This window comes from Musca autumnalis, unplaced genomic scaffold (assembly GCF_047663935.1).
Source record: "Musca autumnalis isolate F117 unplaced genomic scaffold, ASM4766393v1 scaffold_4, whole genome shotgun sequence".
Lineage (NCBI taxonomy): Eukaryota > Metazoa > Arthropoda > Insecta > Diptera > Muscidae > Musca > Musca autumnalis.
This window is the reverse complement of record NW_027411977.1, coordinates 69,172,274-69,191,667: the sequence shown is the minus strand read 5'-3', so window position 1 is coordinate 69,191,667 and position 19,394 is coordinate 69,172,274. Positions and strand designations below refer to the sequence as shown.

The window sequence follows — 19,394 nt, the reverse complement described above, 5'->3', positions numbered from 1 at the left end:
ATGCTGTACTAGTTGTCTCATTGCAGTGGAAACGAACCGCAGAAAACGCGATAAAATACGCGATATTTCCAAAAACAATTTTAGACGATTTTTCTACTTGTAACTCGCGTTTTAGTAGATGGATTTTCACGGGGAATGATTTATTGGATCAGGAACGTTAAAAACTAAAAAGTGCAATCAAGTACGAAGAAATCGAATAACAATTGTTAAAATTAGGCCCGAAAAATATGATTTTTAGAAATTAGTTCGCACAAAATTTTCGCATTTGGATGCAGTTTCTTATGAAGCTGTGCAGACTACATTCACAATATTCCTATCAAATAACTCAGAATCGCGAGTCCTACAATCCTATATACGATTTTTTGAAAAACCTGTTTGCGGAATGAACCTGTTTGCGGAATGAACAACGGAGGAAGTAAGCTCAAGTGTAATTGAATTTAATGGAACCTTTTTTTATTTGTGTTTATATAATAAAGTTCTTTGTATTCTTGTTTTATACAAATAATAAATGCATTTTATCTATACTGGGATATTTCGCAATAGCTTGATTAAAAATGCAATCCGAAGAATGCCTTTAAATTCAATCCAAAGCACTGCATCAAAAGCTGTGATTTGGATTGAAAATGGAGTGCAACCAACCTAGTTGTGTGCTGAGGAAGCAAAATGAAGTGCATCCTAGCTGCGCGCTCTCTTGTAAAATTCATAAGTGAATTCGTAGAGGAAGATATACAGTGGTGAGAAAAAGAATAAGGACAGCGACATTCACAACTTTTGGTCGCTCCTAAAATGTGTAAAATGGAAGAATTTGCGATGGAAATTTGTTTTTAAAAATTTACATGTATTGCAATAAGAAATCCCGTTACGATTTTGGTTTCTTTCTGTTTAGTTTTTATACAAAACAAATATAATTCGTAAAATCCGTGATTTCTGCTGTGAAAAATAATAAGGACAGTTTTTCGTTTTAGTAAAAATAAATTGATATTATTTTTTTGTGATTCTTTCCTGTAAGTAGAAGTTTAAAATTAATTATTTTCTATTCATTAAATGTTAAATCTATCGGTATTTTTTAGTTTTTCTTTGCAAATATGGGTAAAAATACGCACTGTTATCACGCTACTCGAGAAATCATTAAATGTTTACGTAAAGAAGGAAATTCATACAGAAAAATTACAGAAAAAGCTTAGAATCTTTAAAAACAATGGTGGAGGATGCAGCTAAGTGAACTTCAAAGATAAAAGTCGTAGCAGAAATCCAAAAATTGCACCTGTAATAATAAATGCGTTATTCGATGATTTAAAGAAGATCCTTTTACCACATCTTTACAAATAAAAAACTACTTAAATATTAATTTTGACGCATCAACAACTCCTAAAACCCTCTGTGGTGGCCACATTAGAGCTCAAAGTGTCAGAAAAGTATCATTTTAATCGAAAAACTATACACTTCCCGCGTAGTGGTGTAGGGTATAAAAATATTCAGCAGTTTGCTAGAAATCACATCGCTTGGCCTAAGAAAAATTGCGTACCATTCTTTGGTCTTATGAAACCAAATATATTTTTTTGTTCCGATAGAGGAGTTTATCAGGGTTGAAGACCTAAAAATCAATAATATAACCCAAAATATACTCTAAAGGCGGCTTAATATGGCAGAGGTAACAGCATGGTGTGGGGCTCATTTTCTTACTATGCTGTGGGGTTTCTATACAGTATTCAAAGTGTTTTTGATATCACCAGATTACATTGAAATTTTGAAAAATATAATTCTTCCGTATGCTAAAGGGGGTGTGCCTCTCAAATGAGTCTTCAGCAAGGTTAATGACCCAAATATGACGGCAAAATAAAAAAAAGTATTCCAGGATAATTAAGTTAAGTTGTTAGAATGTCCTATACAATCCCTTGATTTGAACCCGATTGAAAAATGTTGTGGAATGAAGTTAAAAAATCAAGCAGGGGAAAGTGTCCATCAAATTATGGCGACCTTTGGCAACTTATACAGGTTGCGTAGGACGCGATACCAGTAGAGAAGTGCCAAAATTTGGTCGACTCGATGCCCAGACGATGCTCTTCCGTTTTAGAAAACAAAGGATCGTCTACAAAGTATTAATGACACTGAAACACTTTATCTACCATTATTTAGTAAAAACCTGCATTAATTTCTTTCAAGTTTGGTCCTTATTAAATATGTCATGAAGTGTCCTTATTATTTTTCACACCACTGTACCTCCAACGGCACTTATACTGTAAGCTTGTAGTGATTAAACTGCATCGGCGGATGCAAACTTTTTGCTGGGTTACAAATGGAATGACATATTTTATTATACACTCCATATTATGGTAGATCTATCTATCTATCTATTGATAGATCGATAGATAGATAGATAGACAGATACATATGTAAATAAAAAACAAGTAAGAACAGACTATAGTCGGACGGGGCCGACCATGTGATACCCTATACCACTATCCCTGTGCACTAGCTTTCCGGGCTAGCTGTTATAAGATGTGCATTAGAAATTTTACCAATTTTCACACAAAAGTTTTGATCAATTTAACCCGCTAAATATTATCCGATCATACCGTTGACTTGCACGCTACTTCTTCATCTCAAACCAAAACTACGTTTAAAATTTCGCGCCGATCGGACTATTATTGCGACCTACAGAGCGGCTACAAAATCGAGCAAAAATTTTGTTTTTGGTCCATTTCATCCCTTTAACATTTCACGATCATCGCCAAAAACTAATCAGTTCTATTCTGGTCCAAACCCGACCTCCATACTAAATTTCGTGACAATCGGTCCATAATTGCGGCCTCTAGCTTGATTACAATTTTTAATGGACGGACAGACGGACGGACGGACGGACACACATCGCTAAATCGCTTTATCTCGTCGAGATATGAAGTTTGGTATACCACATGAGGGGTCTACGACGAATATTTCGCGGCGTTACATGAATTTTTGGGAAAACAAACTTATTATACCCTTTTCCACATTGTGGTATAGGGTATAATTAATATTTCTTAAACTTACAAGTTTGAATGAATTTTAAATGAAAATTTTTATAAAGGAAATAAATTTTAAATGAAAAATTTTATAAAGAAAATATTTGTCATTTCAAATTCTCATAGAACAAGAATCCAGCTCCAGTAGTGCGATTCTCTAACTCATCGGTAATATTAAATTACAAAATTATGAATTTAAAGTTCAAATAAATGTTGACAACACTGTTGTTATCGGTAGAACTTTAAGACTACTTTTTATTGGTCGCTAACTTACCGAATAATATCGTTAATTACCGAAATTATAAGCATTTTAATTTTACCGATTTTTGTCGGTAACTATAAAAATATGTTAGAGAATCGCACTACAGAACTAAGATTTAGGACTTTTTAATTTATTGACGCAAAGATGGAAAATTTTTTCACTTTGTGCAAATATGGAACAAATCGTCAAAAATTCTATTTTTAAAAATTCTCTATAAATTTTATATTCCAACATATATTTCTATATTTCTGCAAATATGTTCTATATGCTATTATTAGTAATTCAAGTGAAAAATATAATTATTTTCTTTAGTCAGTTCCACGCAGTAGAAGCTTGCAGTTCTAGAACAGACCAATAATAATTAATAAATTATTTAACCTACTTAGCGCCGATTTATTTTCCCAAGAAAAATTAAAATTTTTAGGGAAATGATATTTTTTAAACTTTCTAAGCATTTAAAGAAATAAATAACCAGGCTTAATCCCATAGTCGTTGTTTTAATATTTTATTAAAACAACTATAATTTATTAGTGGAAAAAAATTGGCGATGTTTACCAAGGCAGGGAAGACTATAGTTTCAGATCTCGCCACAGATCTTCATCAGTTCCCTTGTTTCTTGTTTTTCAACAAGTGTCAAACGCCAACCCTCCTAAAAATAAATAACCTTTTTTTACTTACTAAAATTTCCAAAAATGTTCTTATATTTGTGGTCGTATTATGATAAGTATGGGCCACATAGACCCGCGCACAGTGGATCCACCCATTGGCCAAAAATAAAAAAATCAATGTCAAAATTTTGGTACAACATCTGGCAAATCTGGACCTTTTTAAAAATATATTAGTTTTTGTTTCATTCGAACGCGATCTTCTTAAGATTAGCTTCAAAAGTCGGAACATTTGACTAATATTTTTTGTTATGAGTACAACCTATATTTTAAGTGCAATTAAATATATTCAAAATATCGCGAAACTAATAGGTATAGCAAAATATTATAGTGGATTTTGAAGGAGGAGGTATGTTGGGATGTACACGAGGAAAACACACGGACACTTTTGTACACTACGGTGGTTTATTCACAACTGATAATTATTCTACAATGGGTACAGGTACTTATATGTATACATCTTACAACATATTCAGGTATGTAAATATTTGCATTGGTACATTTCCAATACTCCTCCTCAATGAAAATATTTACATTTCCTTTTTACCTTTACAGTTGACATACAACTTACATTGACTTACAATGTTTCCCTAAATATAGACACACTATAAATTATCTTACATTCTAGTATATACAGATACATATTTGCATAATTCATTAATTTCATATTATCAACTATTTACATCTACAGTCGAATTAAATCTTTTTATCGCCGTTTATCAAACATATTCTGGACTAACCATTTTCATCAAAAGTCTTCACACTCTTCGTAAGGCTTCACACGTTCGTAACGTGTTCGCATTTTCTGTGGCCTGTATGGAACTATGTTTTCTTCGTTTTCACTTTCGTTGGCTGACTCATAATCGCTCTCATCCTTCTGTTCTTCAACAATCTGGCTCACATTGGATTTCCTTTCCTTACTCGCATCATAGCCGCGCCGATTGCTGATTTTCTTCGGGCTGTACAAAAACAAATTTCCTTGTTTTCTGGCGAACATAACAGTTTTTCCTCTGTCTATTATTTTAGCACCTCTGCTATCAAACTTCACTGTTGCCTTTTCTGCTACCTTTACCACCGACATAAAATTACACTGCATCTCAGGTACGTACAGCACATCTTTCAGCATGATGTCACAATCTGCCAGCCACACACTGCCTTTGCCTCTAGCAACGATTTTCTTTTCGCCAACCAAATCTATCTTTTCTGTGTGCTCTGCAAATTCCCCGAACAAGCTTCTGTCACAACACATATGACTTGATGCTCCGCTGTCGACACACCACACGCTGGAGTTCAACACGCTCTTCTTGTTCGACGATTCTAGCACTGCATATGAATGTGTGTGTGTTTCTTCGCTGGGCTTTCCCTTTTCTCTACACTGTGCGGCAACATGTCCTCGGCGACCGCAATTGTAACATCTCACACTTCTCTTGTTGTTACCTGCGCGCCTTTTTCCATTGTTGTTGGTTTTTCCTTTTACACCTTCGTCTCTACATTGTGCGGCGTAATGTCCAGGACGTTGACAATTGAAGCATTTGAAGTCGCGATGATTTTTCTGCGTACTGGTACCTGCGCCGTTATTTCTGCCCTCGTTGCTTCTTCTTGTGTGTGCCATAAAAATCTGAACATCGTCATCTGCTCGTGCGCTGTTATTGTTGACCTTTCGGCGATCACATTCTTCACCCAATTTGATCTTGAGGGTACTCAATTTTGGCAGCTCGTCCCTCGCTTCTAGTGCAACAACTAGATTTTCATATGATCTTGGCAAGCTTGCTAACAGCATTATCACATATAGCTCCTCCTGTAGAGCTATTCCCGTCTCTGCCAACTCTTCCACTATGGCCACAAACTTGCAAATGTACTCCTGTACATCTTCATTTTCTGCCATGCGCATCTGGATCAGTTGCTTGAAGAGGGTCACTTTTCTCACCGGTCCCTTCGGTCTGTGCACATCTCTCAGAGCTTCCCACGTCTCCTTCGCTGTTGTGCAGTTCTTGATGTGAGCAATCTGCACCGGTGTTGCACTCAAGATGATGGTTGCTGTAGCCTTTTCGTCTTTGCGCTTCCATGCTGCAACCTCGTTGGCATTCTTTTCATCTGGCACAGGCTTTTCTATCTCTCCATTAACCACCGACCACAAGTCTTGATGAACCAGGACACTTCTCACTTGTAGACTCCATGAGTCATAGTTGGTATCATCCAATTTCGCAATGTTGTAGAGTGAATTCATTTTCCTTGCTTTTCACTTTCACAGCTGCGCACTTTAATTTTTCACAATGTATTACTGCTCACTGCTTGTTGACTTTTTCCTTGTTGCCTCTATTTGTCACTTTATGCACACACACTTTTATTTCTGCCTGGGCTCATAACCTGTTGGGATGCACACGAGGAAAACACAAGGACACTTTTATACACTACGGTGGTTTATTCACAACTGATGATTATTCTACAATGTGTGCAGGTACTTATACGTGTAAACCTTACAACATATTCAGGTATGTAAATATTTGCATTGGTACATTTCCAATAAGGTAATAGCTTAATTTTCATTAGAAAATAGTGTTTTAGCGTGTTGTGAAATTGTAGTTAGCTGCATATTTTCTTAGTCTATTTTGTAATGCCGATTCGATGATATGCTAAAATTTGACCTAAGGTTTTAGTCATGATGCCCACCAGTGCCCACCTCTGGAATAATTTTCCAAAATAGGTCATTGGTTTAAGATTATTCAGTATTAAAATCAGATGCCATCTAGTGCCAGACTATAAATGGTGGGTCGCTGACTAAAGCAGCCCTAGAATAGGGTTTCTATGGATATATTCGCGTATAACTCTGTTATCTGACCATGTACATTAACATAATTGGCATCAGTGGCAAGAAGAACAAATCTTCTTCCCAATTTGCCTTACGTTGTCGGTACGTGCCTACCAGGAAGAACGCTAAAAGATCCATATTAAAAATTTTACCAATTTTCTGTCAAAAATATTGATTTTTTTAATCCGCTAAATTGGTTGGATTTTATGGTGTTTTGGAGATTTTTATGTTTCCCCAAGCCTATTTTTGCATCATAAGATAATCGCGACCTTAGTTCATGTCCTTTTGTATTAACAGCATAAAACAATTCTCACCGTATACCCTCTCCAGAGGGGAAAGGGGGGAAAATGTTACGCTCGTGGTTTCTTAAAACACTCTTTGCAGCAGCACAAAACTGTAACCGGCCCATTGGCTTGATTTTTACACTCTAAATATTTTTGGCCACTTTCTCCATACAAGTGGATCCACTGTGCCGCGGCTTCATATAGTCCCCACGTATCGGTGGCGACCGTTTTTACCTGTTAGTACCCCGTTTATATATAACCGGATTTAACAAACCGTCTGGGTTTTAAATGTCAATTCCATTGCTTATATTTCAAACAAATCCTTATAAAGAAGGTTAACCCTGCAAAAAGCTCTAATATAAACAGCATATAGGTTAATTTTTCAACCGATTTTCCTGCAAATTGGTATAATGGGGTTTCAGTGGATTGAGAACATCTGTAAAAATATTGTTCGCGTTTTGGTGTAGTCCCCATTGAGCGGCAGCGGTCGATATGACATATTTTAAAGGATTGGTTAATTTTGTAAATTTGTTTGGAATTTTGGAATTTTTTGTTGTTCGTAGGCATAGATCCTTGCAAGGCATATTTATATAAGGTAAAGGGTGTTTTTTTAAGCCCGATAGAACTTGAAATTGTAAAAAATAACACAAAAAATTAAATTGTAATCAAAAATTTTTTTTTTTTATTCGAAAGATCAATACGTGACATTAACATTTGAAAATGATTTCGGGCATATGGGCACGAGGCTGTTCTTGACGAAGTGCATTCTGGACGTCCAATTTTTGGCCACTTTTTCGAGCACTACTGGCCGTATGTCACGAATAACACGAACAATGCTGGCCTCCAAGGCATCAATTGTTGCTGGTTTATCAGCATAAACCAGTGACTTCACGTAGCCCCACAGGAAATAATCGAGAGGTGTCAAATCGCACGACCTTAGAGGCCAATTGACAGGTCCACTTCTCGAAATCAACTTATCGCCAAATTTTGATTTCAACAAGTCGATGGTTGCGTTCGCCGTATGGCACGTAGCGCCATCCTGTTGAAACCACATCTCCTCCGGATCAATGTCATCCATATTTTCAAACAAAAAATCATTGATCATGGTGCGGTAACGATCTCCATTGACCGTAACGCGAGCTCCGGCCTCATTTTTGAAGAAATAAGGTCCGATGATGCCACCAGCGTGAAAACCGCACCATACGGTGCATTTTTCTGGATGTAATGGAGTCTGTAGGGTCTCTTGTGGATTGGTCTCACTCCATATGCGGCAATTTTGCTTATTAACAAACCCGTTAAGCCAAAAATGCGCCTGCCTCATCGCTGAACGCCATACAAATGTCGAAGTCGTCTATAAGTTGCGCGAATCGACGACTGATTTTCAAAGTAAATTTGGATAATTTCGTAGCGTTGTTCAAGCGTGAGTCTATTCATGATGATTTGTCAGAGTATACTGAAACAAATAAAAAAAGTTTCATCAAAATTTAATTTTTTGTGTTACTTTTTACAATTTAAAGTTCTATCTAGCTTAAAAAAACACCCTTTATATGCATGAATTACAACAACTAACAAATTTACAAAAACAACATTGTTATTAAAAATATAGAACAAATACATTTTGAAAATCCTCTAAAATAAAATAAATATGAATCAAAATGTAAATATAAAGCATTCAGAACTGTCGTAGGCCATTGTTATTACACATTTGAAATAAAACGATGTATTTTCTGGATGACAATTTCAAGTTTCAAATATCATGAGTAGACCCTATTACATTTTGAAAACCAAATTTACAAAAAAAAGTAAAAGTGCAGCTGATTGTCACTTCTACCTTATATAAATGCACCTTGGATCCTAGCTTTGGCTCTAACCGCCCTTCCCCCAAACATACAAAAACAGTAACAAATGAAAATAAAAAATGTCGTCAGGCGTCATTTGACATTTTTTGGAAAGTTTGACAGTTTCAGTGTCTTGTGCCAGACACTGAAAATAAAACATGACAATTGTTTAGCTTTTAGGAGAGGGCGGAGGTGGAGGAGTTCCCTTTCTCCCTTGTTACCCATGAGCTCAAACCATTTTCATGAACATTTTCATAGCCTGGTACAAGAGATACTTAGGACAGTTTGACGTCCGACCATGTGATGGGTTGTTTACAGTGACATCTATTATTGTCATATTCACACGAGCGTTTCAATTACGTTGTTCGACTGTCGAAGGACCTACACGAATTAACCCGTTTCCACGACACCATTCGTATTTAACAGAAACATAAACAATATACATTCATAGCCAGTTTCTGTATGTCGAAAGAAGAATGTGTGCGAAAGAAACACGTCCAAACTCTTGTGTGTTTTTCAAATTTGTTTTTGTTTTGAAGCAAAAGCAAAGGTAAAACTATTTCGAAAACTAAAGTTCGGGCGTGTTTCATTTGCACACATTCTTCTTTCGACATACAGAAACTGGCTGTAAATGAATAGGAAAAGCAATAGACTTTCCTTCAAATGTATCTTCTATATTTAACTATACACATTTCATTCATTTTTTCCATAAATTCTGAATAATTTTGTATTTTTAATATATTTTTATATGTTTCTATTTTCAAAATTAAAGAGAGACGTGCCAAAACAATGTTTGTGTATACAGACTTTTAGTTATTTGTTTCCTTTTTGTTTCTAATTTTTTACGCGATTTTGAACTAACGGACAAGAGATGTGTGTGGAATTAAGAAGGAAACACAACCTTCTTCCTTCTGCATCTATATAAAAAGTTTAGTTCATTAATTTTCATTCATCTTTTTCCTTTTTTCTAAAAATTATTGTGTTTTCAACAATTTTTTCAATTTTGAATTTAGACATGTCATAATTAATTTTTTCGATAAATTCTCTCATTTGTTAGAGATGGGACATATTTTATCGTTGTTCGGAGAGTATTTCTACTTGAACAACGTAGAAAAATCGTCGTGCGTTCTCAGAATTTTGTATGGGGAATCAAGTAATTTTTTCGTATTTGAGGGTCGAACAACGAATAGAGAACGAACGACGTACCGTGGAAACGGGCTATAACGCCGGTTCTTCTATTAAATATTTAAAAATAAAGAAATATGAATGTCCCATTAACTTTCTAAAAAAGTCGCATATCTCTCAAACCTGCGCGAACCTGCAGCTATGTTTGGTTTGCCCAAAGAAAAATATCTTAGAAATATCTCTTAGAAAGTGTGTGATTCATTCTGCAACTCGCGACAACACATTTAAAAACCTCCAAAGATTATAAAAAATGTAGTAGACTTTTAAAAAATCACATTTTTGGGGTACGAATAGGAAACTAAATTATATTCCTCACCCCCTTTCCAACAAACGGACAATTGCCGCAAGGAAATTAATGGTTTTAGACCCCAAGTATGTTTGGACGAAATGTGTTTCAGACAATTCGGAGTCGATTGAACAATGTCCGTCCCTCTGTCTGGCTGGCTGGTGTGCACGATAACTCTCGAACGGATTAAATGATTCGGTCCAACATTTGGTTTTCGTAATATTTTGTCCAAACTTAGTTTAAATTCGAAGATGGGTTATATCGGTCCACTCCTTCCGGTACCTCCCCCACAAAAGTTCGAAAATGTTCGGAAAATTTGTGCGCACGATATCTCTTGAAGGATGAAACTGATGTGGTCTATACTTTGCCCATCGTGAAATTTCTACCAGACTTAGATGAGGTTGCAATATGGACTTAATCGGTCCCTTCGGGTACCTCACACACAAAAATTCGGAAAAGTTCAGCTTAGGGGCTGCTCGCAAATCGCTTTGAATTTTGTTGTAGCAACTTGTATTCACTGCCCCCTACATGACGGTGCAAGTTTCATCAGGGGCAAGTCCATAGTTCATGAGAAAATAGCCTGAAAGATCTAAAAAATACCCTATGACACCGCGTGTAGTGGTTGGGGCGCCAGATAACTCTCGAACGGATATGTCGATTGAGTCCAAAATTTGGCCTTCGTAATATCTTGCCCAACCCTAATTTAAGTTCAATGATAAGCCATATCGGACCACTCCTTCTGGTACCTCCCCCACAAAAGTTCAAAAATGTTCGGAAAAATTGTGCGCACGATAACGCTTGAATGGGTGTGACCGATTTGGTCCATACTTTACACATCCTAATATATCTACCAGATATATGTGAGAGGTACCCGAAGGAGTGGACAAATATTGTCCATATTCGAAATATTTGTCCACTCCTTCGGGTACCTCTCACACAAAATTTCGGATAACTTCTCGAATCCCTATGATTTTTGTTGTGAAGCAACTTGTACTCGCTGCCTCCATTACTACGGTAAAAGCTTTTTCAGGACCAAGTCCATACTTCTTGAGATAATAGCCCGAAAGGTGTAAAAATACCCTATGGCAACATATGTAGTGGGTGGAGAGCACGATAACTCTCGATCTGATCAACCGATTTGGTTCAAAATTTGGCCTTCGTCATATTTTGTCCAAACTTAGTTTCAGTTCGAAGATGGGCAATCCCGGTCCACAACTTCCGGTACTTCCCCCAATATTTAAAAAATTTCACAAAAATGGTATGCACGATATCTCTTGAACCAACCAATTTGGTCCAACCTTTGGATCTCCTAATATTTTGTACCCAAAAACATTTTAAAATGCTTCTTGCATAGAGTCATCTAAAATTGATTGCATTCAAGCTGCACCATGTCCTTGTAAAAATTATGACTTCTTTCACGTAAAAAGACATAGTCACTTGCACTCATGATTCAACTACTTTTTTGGCTACAAACAAAGATGCAGTCTGTCATTTCTTGCACCCATGATGATCTTTTTGGATACAAACATTTTGCTGAGTAATTAAAATACCATAAAATAAATTGTTTCTTGTGTTATTAAGAATTTTATTTGTAAAAAGTTATTATAAATGTAAACATTGCTAAAATGTGAAAATTTTATGAAATGGATTCAAATCGGACATTGTCAAAAAGTGAAGAACGGAATGCATTTTTCATGACACTGCGTGGACTGCTTCCAAAAAAGCTATTCAATCACTACTTAACATAAAACAACTTCAAATAAATTTGGCTGGGATCATGGCTAAATCGACTCCAAATTGTCCAAATTGTTCTCCAAAGGTTCTGGAACAGAGCAATATTTGTATTTGCAAGTACCTATACCCGTTTTGCACACAAAAGATCATGAAGTTGATACCTTGCCCTTCAGTTACCCTCAGGATTTACAACTTCTCTACAAGTGATGTATTACTATGTTCGCCATTCTGATTGAGCATTAAGGATATCCTATATTAGGATATCCTATATTACTGAGCTATAAATAAACTCGTTTTTGTGGAACTTTCCGTTTCGCCTTCTAAGATGTCCTCTGTAAATGTTATTGTTCATAGAAAACAAGAAAATAATTGTGTGCTTCGTTCTCTGTCACTCGCTAAACTTCATTTTGATGATCTATTCACTTTTCACATTTTTTTCATACACAAATTCTTAAAAAGAAAGATAAGAAGAAAAAGCAACGACGGTGTATATTTTTAGTTGATATGAATGAAAGACGGAACAGGGGGGGAAATTAAAATACGCAAAACATGCACATCCACACATATCTCTATAAATATTTAAAATGCTCCCAATAGTAAACTCAATTGTAGAACACGAAAACCTCCTCACAATAGCTAGTCTAGACATGCGCATGCTTCAAAGCCAGCCATAATGATTGGTAGTACCATGGAGGTCGTCGTCATATTAATAAAGATAAAACACACAAACATTTATCAATTCAAAATATATTTTTTATTTATTTATTCACGCATGTATACAGTACATTAATATGTATATGTATGTACATATGTTCTTTGGTACAAATTTACAGGTTTTGTAAATTATAAAAAAACTTGGTTTATTTTAACAATTTTCATAGAAAATTACTTAGGCTAATTTATTAATTTAATTGCTGCTATTATAATATTTATATAATATATTTGTATATACATTGGGGTAGAGCTTGAAAATTTTTCTTGTTATTATTATTCCATGGTTTCAAATGAATATTGTTTAATATTTTAATATTGAAAAGGACCTGCCTTTAAAGGAACAACATAAATTTGCCATATTCAAAATAGATTTTTGGTTTTCTAATGAAACAAAAAGCGGCTGAACATAGAATTTTGAATTCATTTTTTTTTCAATTCGATTCCATTTTTCATTTCTGCATGTGGGTAAAGGTACTTTAATCTATATCAACATCATCATCATTATCCTGTGAGCCACCATTAGCCTCCTTACGATCGAGCTCTCTCAAAACCTCATCGGCACGTGTTATAAGGCCAATTAAACGGAAATTTTCACGTTCCAAAGCAAAATCTTCAATTAATTTTAAATATTTACGGGCTTCGGCACATGTTCGAATAGCGGGTAACTCTTCTTGGCTATCATTGATGTAATCTTCAGTAGAATGCTTGCGTTTGGCAGACGAAGCTGTGGTCACCGAAGTTTGTGATGTTGATTTTGATGAGTCATTAAATGTTGGTGCCTTTGTTAGGGGAGGTAATGGTGTTCGATTTCTTGTCGTTGGTGGTGGTGCTGCTGCTTGACATGTAGATTGTGGTTGTGGCATCCTATTTGCTGCTTCTATTTCCTTTTCCTGTTGTTGTTTGTTGCTGTTACTTTCATCTTTGTTTTCGTGTTGCTCTTCATCTTCAGAAATTTTCTCAGTCTTTATACGTTTTCTCAGTGATGATAGAGTTAAATCATCCAATGAATCTTTAGAGGAGTCTTCCATCATGTCGCGATTATGTAAAGGAATTGCCACAACATGAGCCGGTAATAGGGTAGGTAAATTCGGAACCATTGGTTGTTTGTGCGCAGCTTGAGTGGAACCACTATATTCGTCTTCATCATCTGTTATACATTCCTTTTTAATTGTTACTGGTGTTTCTTCTTTCTTGGCGGCGGCTTCTTCCAGAAATTCTTCATCTTTTGGTTCTTCCTTGATTTCCTGTTTGATTTCAATGATGGGATTTGGAACGGCAATATCATCATTATTTTGTTGGGAATTTCTATTGTTTGAGCTCTGATTAAAACATGTTGCAGCTGAATTGCTCAAAGCTGCTACCACATTACTTGCACTTAGGTTGTTGTTGTTCAGTGAGGATTGGCCCAAACTTGCCAGTGGTATAATGGTCATAGTCATGGGAACTGAGCCTTGTTTTTGTCCCGGTGGGACGATCGGTGTTGCTACCAATACCTTTTGGCCCATTCCCGGCATACCATTACCTTGTAATGGCAATGCCACCAGTTGATGCATTCCTTTCATGGCCGTCGCTGATGTTGTGGGTAAGACAATTGTTTTATTATTGGTTTGGGTGGAATTTCGACTCTTTTGTGCTCTCGTCTCACTATCCACATCACTGTCAATACTAATGCAATCATCGTTAGACATAACCTCATTTTCTTCATCTCCATCCTCGTTGGGACTGCACTCGGAAAGAACATCCTTCATGACATCTTTAATTTGCACCGAATGACCTTGGGTATAGCCAATGTTTAGGGTTTTACTATCGCATGTATGAATTTTATAAGTGGCACGAAATTTATCACACCACTCTTTGTGTGGAAAGAAATTCTGTAGGCCCATGGCGCTTTTAAATTGCAGAGCCATCTTCTGAATGAGACCATCGGTTATGAGTATATCCTTATAGTACATCATACGTCGTATCCATTCATAGACTGCCTTGCCCAGCATAGAAACACGCACCACTTTCATTTCCAATGTCTTGGCATCCCGACTTTTACGTGTTCTCTGTTCCCAGGCTTTAAGTATCGACTCCTTTTGCTGAACAATACGTTTTATTTGATCCGGACTGCACTGGAACATGCGTCCAATGCGTTTGTATATTGGTCGTTTTTCATATTCACGTATTGCAGCAACTTTTTCATTTAAAGCCAAGACATTTTTGCGTTTTATACGATTATCAAAGACGACTTTCTCCACCTGTTCAAGAGAGAGAGAGAAAGAGATGTTTATATTAGTGCAAACATTTTAGAAACTGCATCCCTTCCCTTTGGCTCGTCTATAAAGACTTCCTTTCACTTGTCTGTAAAGATTCTCTTTCACTGTTCCTATATATAAAAAGAAAGGGTGCTTCGAAAGAAAGGTCACTTCGTAAGACCCGCTCTAATAGAAAGGACCCTTTCTAAAAGAAAGGTCACTTCGAAAGAACCTTTCTAAAAGAAAGTGTGCTTCGAAAAAGAACCTTTCTAAATAACATTTCCAAAAGAAAGGATGCTTTCAAAGACCCTTTCTGAAAGAAAATGTGCTTCCAAAGACCGTTTCTAAAAGAAAAGTCACTTCGAAAGAGCCGCTCTAATAGAAAGGACCCGTTCTAATAGAAAGGACCCTTTTTAAAAGAATGGGTGCTTCGAAAGACGCTTTTTAAAAGAAAGCATGCTTCGAAAGACCCTTTCTAAAAGAAATGGTGCTTTGAAAGACACTTTCTAAACGAAAGGGTGTTTCGAAATACTCTTTCTAAAAGAAAGGATACTTCGAAAGACCCGTTTTAAAAGAAAGGGAGCTCCGAAAGACCCTTTCTAAAAGAAACGGTGTTTCGAAAGAACTTTTCTGAAAGAAAGCGTGCTTCGAAATAACCTTTCCAAAAGAAAGGATGCTTTAAAATAACCTTTCCAAAAGAAAGGGTGCTTCCAAAGACCCATTCTGAACGAAAGGGTGCTTCCAGAGAAGGAAGGGTGCTTCGAAAGACCCTTTCTAAAAAAATATGCTTCCAAATGCCCTTTCTGAAAGAAAAGGTGCTTCCCAAGACCCTTTCTAAAAGGAATGGTGCTTTGAAAGACAGAAAGAAAGAAAGTCTAAAAGAAGGCGTGCTTTGAAAGACCTTCTTTAAAAGAAAGAGCGCTTCGAAAGACCCTTTCTAAAAGAAAGAGTGCTTCCAAAGACCCTTTTTAAAAGTAATGGTGCTTCGAAAGAACCTTTCTAAAACAAATGGTACTTTGAAAGACTCTTTCCAAAAGAAAGGACGCTTCCAAAGACGCTTTCTGAAAGAAAAGGTGCTTCGAAAGAACCTTTCTGGAATGGTTCTTCCAAATACCCATTCTTAAAGAAAGGGAGCTTCCAAAACACCTTTCTAAAAGAAATGGTGCTTCGAAAGACCATTTCTAGAAGAAAGGGTGCTTCGAAAGACCCTTTCTAAAAGAAAGAGTGCTCACATATCGGGAAGTATGGATTCCCCCTGAACACTATATATCATTGTGAAAAGGATACCAAGGACTAGCTATACAAACAACAAGTTAATGGTAATAAAGAAAAATATTTCAGAAAAAGTCAAGGAACTAATCTCGTTTAGGGGCACCTCTCCGATCGGGCTGAAATTTTTACCATAGGTAGTCCTTGGGACCCTGATCACAACTATAAATATCTTTCCAGGGGGTATTCCATACTTCCCGGGATATGGGTCTTGACATTTCGGGAAAGTCCTACTTTAACACCATTACTTTATTTATGGCCACCTCTCGGATCGGGCTGACATTTTACTATTTATACTTGGGCATATGGGTATCATTTTAAAGCTCGTGGTGAGTACTTTTCTGCTACTACGACTTTTGCTTCAGATTACAACAATATATAGTTTCTCCAAAATTATAAGTTTTCTTCAAGTAGTCGGCCTTCGGCCGGGATTTAAGACTTTCTCCTATGGACAGGAGCAAAAGTGGGCTACGCGAACAAAAGTTTCTCAAAAATTATAAGTTTTCTTTAAGTAGCCGGCCTTCGGCCGGGTTTTTAGACTTTCTCCTATGGACAGGAGCAAAAGTCGTAAACGCAATCAAAAGTACTCACCACGAGCTTTAAAATGATACCCATATTGCCCAAGTAAAAATAGTAAAATGTCAAGACTCATATCTCGGGAAGTATGTACTTCCCCCGTTGTGATCAGGGTCCCAAGGACTACTTATGGTGAAAATGTCAGCCCGATCCGAGAAGTGCCCATAAATAAAGTAATGGTGTTAAAGTAGGACTTTCCCGAAATGTCAAGACCCATATCTCGGGAAGTATGGACTTTCCCCGGGAAATATATATATATGTTGTTATCAGGGTCCCAAGGACTACCTATGGTGAAAATTTCAGCCCGATCCGAGAGGTGCCCCTAAACGAGACTTAAGCCAAAGTCAATACCCATGCATCGGAAAGTACCTATGCACTTTCTCGCGGAAAACTGTATGTATGTATGTCGTTGTGATCTGGGTAAACAATTTTAAGCCGATCCAAGAGGTGCCTCTAAACGAACCAAACATTTTTTATACACCATTTTTCCTAGTACCTATTACTACTAAAAAGTACGGAACAAAGCATGAATTGCTCATGATAGCGAAGTGTTTCATTTGTTGTTTCCAATTGTCAATAGCTGGTGCATTGCATATCTGACATTTGAAATGTCACTATTTCTGCTTCGGCGCACAAATGTATGAAATTTAAATTTACCCCCTTTTCCCTCCACCCTCTGCTACATTGACCACTGCTAATGACAAATAAAATTGTTTTTCCTTTGACAGTTCCTTACCTTGTTTGGCGCTATGGTCACTGTGACACTGCTATTGACAGAGTTATTCATATTTGTCGAATTTTTCATGATGTGATGATGGGTACGAACGTTTTTTTTTTCTTTGGTTTGATGCTGCTGACACAATGATAAGACCAGCAGGTTGATAGCTTTTTATGTAAAGTCTAGTAACATTAATCTTCTAGGCATGTGATAAGAAGACCATTGGCATTGCATACATCATCATATTTCAATTTTTAACTTCGTTGACTTTAGAAAACAAAAACACTTTTCATTTCTTTCATTCCAAACAAAAAGTAAAAACAACAACAACAATTTTTGTTCGTATTGTTTATCGGTATATCCCCACTAACGTTTGTTGTTCTTCTTTTAATTGAATGCGGGCTGAATTTCATGCATTCCCCCCAGCCCCAAGAATCTGTTTCACTTGTATTCCACAGAGCAGCGCGAACAATAAAACAACTTAACTAGCAAATAATACACACACACGCACAGAGACACTCGTGTATGATTTTCCTTGATTTTATTTTCCGCTGGTTGTGTTACTTCACATCCAATAATATCAGAATTAACACGTTTCACGCTTTCAGCACGACTGACTAGAACATTGAGTTTTCGACGAAACGGAAACCCACCCGAACGTTATATTTTCTTTTCGATTGCTCTGTGACACTTTTCACCGAGCTAGCCGGAGAGTAACGGCTTCACGGAGAGAGTTTGTGTAATTGCGGTTGCCAGAAAACAGAAATGCGAAATGCTCTCACTAGCGCGCATACACACGAACACATACAACCTCGTCGTTGTGCTTTAGGGCGCGTGTGTTGGATCGTTCGTTTTGTGTGCTGTTCATCCATTAGTGGGTATTTTCTTATCAATCCAATTCAATGCATCGCATCAGCTCATGAAACGAATGACTGCGCCGATGCCATGTTTCTTATTAGGGTCGGGTCGAATATGGGGGGTACGGTGGCTGTTGTATGATTACGCTCGACACACACACATCAACAAAATACAAAATAAGGTTTTGTTCTTGCTTTTGGTATTAATAAAAATTCTATATATTACACCACCAACCAACCATCAGCTTAGCGGAGAGGGGGTGGTATTTGTTATTCCTTGGTTCTATGCGCGTTATTGTTAATTTGTAATCTCTCGCTCTCCCAAGAGCAGTTAAGGTTTTTATTTTTAAAAATATATTTTTGGTTTTTTTGTTGGTTCTTGCGCATAATCAGCACAATTCGTTACTTTTTTCCACCCCATTGTGGGATTGCATCTTTATAAAATACAGTAGCGTGCAAAATAATGACAGAGGGGTATATAGAAAACTTGTATTAATGTCAGCATATAAAAGTGTTCATTAGACTGGTTTTAACTCAAAGGGGAAAAATCGATGTCGGATTTTTTTATGCTAAAATGTTTACTTTTGTTAATTGCCAAAGTTTGAGCTCAATCGGAATATGTTAACACGTGCCACTGGGGCCTCAAAGTTTCGATGGGCCCTTATATAGCAACATTTTTTGTAGGATTACTTGTTAACCACTACAAAGAACTGGTAAACTGTTTTCATCGATTGGACAATAAATGTGATCTTTAGAGTGATTTTGTGAAAATTCGCCTTTGGTCCCTTACATTCGCCTTTGGCCCCATACAAATTTTAAAGAAGTCGCTCTAAAGACCACATTTATTGTCCAATCGATGAAAACAGTTTAACAGTTCTTTGTAGTGGCTAAACAAGTAATCCTAAAAAAATTTTTGAAAATCGGGTCAGATTTTAATATTAGCTATATTAGGGCCCAT

The 19,394-nt window shown here is 36.6% G+C and overlaps 1 protein-coding gene across 1 annotated transcript; it reads right to left on the bottom strand.

The window, feature by feature from the left end:
* Window positions 1-12,796: 12,796 nt before the first annotated feature.
* ebd1 (earthbound 1) lies at window positions 12,797-18,396 on the bottom strand. The gene is made up of 2 exons (XM_073982686.1): window positions 17,598-18,396; window positions 12,797-15,019 (listed from the first exon to the last, which is right to left on the bottom strand). Exons 1-2 carry the CDS (start codon window positions 17,664-17,666, stop codon window positions 13,256-13,258), a joined length of 1,833 nt encoding a protein of 610 aa, XP_073838787.1. The 5' UTR covers window positions 17,667-18,396; the 3' UTR covers window positions 12,797-13,255.
* Between the last annotated feature and the right edge of the window lie 998 nt (window positions 18,397-19,394).

What these genes read in the sequence shown, in the direction of transcription:
- ebd1 (XM_073982686.1), bottom strand. Translation starts at nt 17,666, where the DNA reads ATGAAAAATTCGACAAATATGAATAACTCTGTCAATAGCAGTGTCACA. An exon ending in TGACCATAGCGCCAAACAAG is followed by an intron (nt 15,020 to 17,597) that starts GTAAGGAACTGT and finishes TCTCTTGAACAG; the next exon opens with GTGGAGAAAGTCGTCTTTGA.